The sequence below is a fragment of the Nicotiana sylvestris genome, chromosome 8 (genome assembly GCF_000393655.2).
Source record: "Nicotiana sylvestris chromosome 8, ASM39365v2, whole genome shotgun sequence".
NCBI classification, from domain to species: Eukaryota; Viridiplantae; Streptophyta; class Magnoliopsida; order Solanales; family Solanaceae; genus Nicotiana; species Nicotiana sylvestris.
The window spans coordinates 159,012,559-159,018,446 of NC_091064.1; the positions used below are offsets into that span (position 1 = coordinate 159,012,559).

At 39.5% G+C, this 5,888-nt stretch overlaps 1 protein-coding gene across 1 annotated transcript; it reads left to right on the plus strand.

Annotated features, from left to right (window-relative positions):
- The first annotated feature begins 630 nt into the window (after positions 1-630).
- LOC138875901 (uncharacterized) lies at positions 631-5,375 on the plus strand. The gene is made up of 2 exons (XM_070154779.1): positions 631-811; positions 5,008-5,375. Exons 1-2 carry the CDS (start codon positions 631-633, stop codon positions 5,373-5,375), a joined length of 549 nt encoding a protein of 182 aa, XP_070010880.1.
- The last annotated feature ends 513 nt before the right edge of the window (positions 5,376-5,888 follow it).

Below are 5,888 nucleotides of genomic sequence, written 5' to 3' on the forward strand. Positions count from 1 at the left end.
TGCACAAGAGTTCGTTGGGAGGATGCGACGAGCCGCGGAAGGGTTGGAAGTAGTTGTTGCTGGGGGAAGTTTCACTATTCCTACCAATGTTACAGCACCACCGAATCGTGTATTGAGAGCATCTAAGAAATGAAATAGGGTTGTTGGTTTTAATAAGCCGGATTGTTCACTTTGCAAGAGCGTCACTTGGGGAGATGTTAGATGACTCTTGAAATATGTTACGGTTGTGGAAAGAGGGCGCACAAGAAGAATAAATGTCCTAGGTTGGGTACACCTATCGCGGTCTGCCCGGTATATGGGAAGGAACATTTGGCGTCGTGTTGGGAGTATGCTCAGCAATGTGTTTGGGGTGGTAGATTAGGGCAATTCCAAAGGCTCGCATAGCAAATCGGTATCTAAATTATTACTTCCGCATTGGAAGCTTGGAGGAAGGATGAGGGGGATGCTTATGATGTATGCAAAAGGGGTAAATATCAGGACAGTAAGGCAAGTCAGTTTAGCGGACCTCATCCCCGATGTGGGAAGTGTGGGAGATTGCATCCGGGAGTATGTCACTATGGTACCTATGTATGCTACAAGTGTAGTATGAGGGTTCACATTCAGAAATATTGTCATTCGTCTCACCAGATCATGGGCAGGGGTGTTGCACAGTCAGCTAGTTCTGCAGCTACTACATCTGTAGCGCCTCCTCCAGCTCGATGCACTATAGCGACCATAGGGCGTGGAATAGCTGGGGGTGGCATTCAGAGCTCGAGAGGGCCCAACAAGTTCTATGTTATGAGAAGGCGTCAAACGTCGGAGGCTTTTCCAGGTGTGGTTACATGTATATTAATTGTCTAATCTCATGATGTATATGCTCTTATTGACCCTGGTTCCACTTTGTCATGTGTCACTCCTTATGTTGCTATGGAATTAGGAACAGGACCGGAACAACCTTATGAGCCATTCTCTGCATCTACTCTTTGAATGAGACGTATCATTCGTGAAGCCTCTTTATCACAAGTATCTTGCTTACAACCTCTTGAGAAATTTAGTTATCTAATGATTTCTTTGAATTAAGTCACAACCCTAGGCTAATATTTCCCACTTGCTTCCCTAAATTCTCAACAAGGGACTATACCTGATGAATTTCTCATAGAACCTTTTGATTCGAACAGATAACATCAGCTCACTTGTGCTTATGTATACACCATCAAAACGTTTGCCTATGTGGTATCAAATCCAATGTAAAGCAGCCTAGTGTTGAGATCCTTCTTGAGCCACTCTTTTACTCTTCGGTGTATGTGACACCTATAATTGGAAGTCACTTTACTCTTTTGTGAATATTATCATGAATCATTTTCACTCTCTAGTAACATGAGAGCATATCTCAACACCTATCATATGTGTACCTGTCAATTGAAAGGGGTCACTCCTTCGCATAAAGATTTTGAGAAATTTGAGATTTTCACAAATTCGTCACAGAAAAATCTTTTGTTTGCCCATCTCAGTATGACTTTCATGTCCACTTAGATCATTCCGCAGTAAGTAGATCACTTTGTGCCTAGTATTGTAGTAGCCCATGAAGTGGCCTGGGATTGCAGCTTGAGAGTTATTATGGCAAAAACATGTCTAGCTCATAGCAAACTGTTCATTCACTCTAACCAATACATGATTTCATCCTAATATTAAGGTGTCCTAGCTAAGTGGTTTCACTCTTGAAAGGTTGAAATTAGAAGCTTTCAGATTTTGGCACATATCATGAGCATATTAATTTGAAAGACAAGCTTGTCACATCTCTAGTTCTCTCATATAGGATCAACTATCAGAAAGAGTTAAGTTGTCAGAATGATAATAATCTCACAAGTGTTCAACTTCTTTTTTCAACCTCATGGGCTTGTGGCATAGATTCCTTGTGCTAGTTATTTTTAAGAGCATAATGCAACTTAATGTAACCCATATCACATTCAGGGTGCAAGAATATTCTCATTTCGGGTTAAACAGATTTTTTCCCTACACTCCAGGAGACGACTAGTGTTGCTTACTTGGTTATTTCTCCTTTAGGCTTACTATTGTAGAACATGGCATGTATGGAATGAAATGATTGTTACTTTCCCTTTTAATAACTCATAGTCTCCCAAGAATAATTGATGCTAATGTCATTATCCTCCCGACTATGCCTCCCATATGTCACACGTCTAAAATGACTCATTTTTTTATATCTTAAGATCATGTACATGGTTCTCACATTATCAATGCCTACTAGGCAGCTCTATATCTCATTTGTCGAATCAATAATGTCATCACTATGATTAATCATGTCAGTGCTATCGGTAGTAAGCTTTACGTCTCTTAGGATATATAACCTCATGAAATGCTCTGCTCAGCACATTGATGGATTCTTGAATAATTCCAGCCAAATCTCGAACCCCGTTGTTCCTCCTTATTTTAAATCTATAAGGGTTGAAGGTTCAAATTTGTCAAAGAAGAAGCATCTTCCCATGATGAAATATATGAGATAGGAAATTTTATCATCATATTCATACTAGCACATCCTAGAGTAATTGTTAAAGGTTGCCAAAGGTTTAGTTTGGGTGTTCGCGTAGAGATTTAGAATTGAAGAGAGTGAACAGGTTATTCTCAATATTTTCTCCCTGAAGATGTTATGTGAATTAATAATGAATGTGAAATAAGTATAGTTCACATTAGGCCTTATGGGAATGTTGAAGGAAATAGCCCGAACTATGAGTATGATAGTTCCCCATCATTGTTCTCCATGTACCTGGTGTTTTCACGTGTCTATGTCTAAGAAGGTAGTTGGAAATTGTGTATCATTTCGGTGAAAACTACTGAAAGTGAAATTAATGGGTAATTGTCTTATGAGAGGTACCTAATTGTAATCCTTGATTAAACAAGTCTGAAAGTTGAGGAATAAAGAGATTTCCTCCGCTAAGTATTATGGTGAAGTCTGTGAGTCGAGAAGGTCACCTCGAAGACCGAAAGTGTTGTGGAAAGAAAATATTTTTGCTTGATTGTATAGCAAATGGTTGTGATTTGAAAGGTATTTTCTATGTGCTATGATTTAAAAATGTGTAGTTCATGTCCAAATATCAGTTTGATAATACAATGCCTATAATGCTGAGATTAGTGTTGTTGATATGTATTGTGATGTTTTGTCGAGTTAGGGCGGACTCTACTTCTCATTCGAGGACGAATGATCCTAAGCGAGGGAGAATGTAAGGCCCCAAAAAATTTCGCTAAGTAATTTAAGATTTTGTAGTGCCAAGGTAGGCTAATTGTAAGGCACAGGAAAAAAAATTGCTAAGTAATTTAAGGTCTCATGGTGCCAAGGTAAGGTAATGTATTATATTTTCGGATTTTTTGGGTTGAACAGTGCGTTATGATTGTGTTGGTATCAAGGAATTGAGAAGATGCGAGAAAGATTATGAAATGAGCCTCGACTCAACTGTTTTAAAATGACTTCGAAAATAGAATTACCTAATAGCTTTTGTGTACTCAAGTCATGCTCATAAGTGGATGTTTTTTTAACAAATGTTTTGCCTTATAAATACATCCAATGTGACTCAAGATCATATATACTCCGGTGTTGAAATTGTACATTGTCGTGGTTGGGAAAGAGTGATTCAAGAATAATTGGTGTATTGCTTGTTTGTGACTTTAATGTGTGTCTATTGCTGGTTGGTATGTCCCTTTTCTTTGGAAGAAACATTTTGTGTTTAAAGTTTCCATTACTAATAAACTTGAGGTATATGACTTCTGAAATATTCTATTTGTTGGTATTTGGTGGTGATCCTTGAAAATTAAAAGAAGTGAAAGTGTAGAATATGAAATACGGCCAACGTGCCAAGTGAAATAATATAATTATGGTTGATGTCTCTTATGAGATGGCCTAGACGATCGGGTCATGATCGGACGCCATATTCTACACATGGTGGTAACTCTATTGTAAATTGTAATTGGAATTGCAATTATGGCTGATGTCTTTTATGAGATGGCCTAGCCGATCGGGTCATGATCGGATGCCATGTCGTACACATAGTGATGACTCTATTGGAAATTGTAATTGGAATTGAAACTGTAGCTGATGTCTCTTATGAGATGGCCTAGCTAATCGGGTCGTGATCGGATGCCATGCCGTATACATGGTGGTGACTTTATTGGAAAACTGTAGCTGATATCGTAATTGTGGTTGATGTCTCATATGAGTTGTCTAGCCGATCGGGTTGTGATCTAATGCCATGATGTATACATGGTGATGACTGTATTGGGAATTAAAATCGAAATGGTAAATAGTGGCATATTGGTACTAATGACTTCCCCAACTTAAAATATGGAAATTTAACTGAAAACTTATCTTATCCCTTATTTTATGTTTGATAAATGTTCAATGCTTTAACTTATATTATGACTGTTCTTACTTGCATTATTGTTCATTCTACTGAGGTGGTGTTTAGTTATACATACTAGTACTATTCAACAGTACTAACGTCCCTTTTGCCGGGGGCACTGCATCTTTAAATGGATGCAGGTGGTTCTATAGTAGGTGGTGCTGATCAGCGATAGTCGTGCATCCTCTTCCCAGCAGTCTTGTTGAGCCCCATTTCATTTCGGGGTTATTCATCTTTTGTTCTTTATGTATTGTACTTGAGGTATAGTCGGGGCATTGTTGTCGGCACTTGTGTTGTACTCTTTTGTATCTATTAAAGGCTTCATAGACATAATGTGGGTTGTATATGGTTGCTGGGAAAGTCAGATGAGACATTGTTGTGTTTGAATCATTTATTCAACTGCAAACTAATGAAATGATATGGTATTGAATACATGATCTCCCTAATATCTAATTAACAAAAATATGTCTTCTCTTTTGTTCATGAGTGATTTTGGGTAGAAGGAATCTAATAGGCTTGCTCAGCCAGGTTCACTTTATTGAGCGCCGGTCGCGCTCCCGAAGTTTATGGCGTGACATTCACGCTTTGGCCAATCAGTTTGTGAGGTTGTATGTTTTAGATCCCAGTCATGTTCTAGCTTTTTCAGTCGCTCTGTCTTCCTTGTATGAGCACATCAGAGAGCGGCAGTATGAGGATCCTCATTTGTTTGTCATTAGGGACATTGTGCGACACGGTGGTGCCAAGAAGGTTACTATTGGAGATGATGAGGTTTTGAGGATGCAGGATCGTATTTGTGTGCCTAATGCAGATGGGCTTCGTGAGTTGATTCTTGAGGAGGCCCGCAATTCCCGGTATTCTATTCATCTAAGTGCCGCCAAGATATATCAGGACTTGCGACAACATTATTGGCGGAGAAGTATGAAGAAGGATATAATTGCATATGTAGCTCAGTGTCTAAATTGTCAGCAAGTAAAGTATGAGCATTAGAGACCTGGTGGTTTACTTCAGAAGTTAGAGATTCCTGAGTGGAAGTGGGAGCATACCACTGTGGATTTTGTTGTTGAACTCCCACGGACTCAGAGGAAGTTCGATGTGGTATGGGTTATTGTGGACAAGCTGACCAAGTCAGCGCATTTCATTCATTTGGAAGTTACATATTCTTCAAAGTGGTTGGCTGAGATATACATCCGCAAGATCGTCCGTCTTCATGGTGTACTCGTGTCTATCATTTCTGATCGAGGTATACAGTTCACCTCGCACTTCTAGAAGGCAGTACAGCATGAGTTGGGCATGCCGGTTGAGTTGAGCACAACATTTCATCCTCAGACGGATGGACAGTCCAAGCGCACTATTCAGATATTGGAGGATATGCTCCGCGCTTATGTTATAGATTTCAGTGGTTCTTGGGATCAGTTCTTGCCACCTGCAGAGTTTGCCTATAACAACAACTACCAGTCGAGCATTTAGATGGCTCCCTATGAGGCATTATACAGGAGGTGG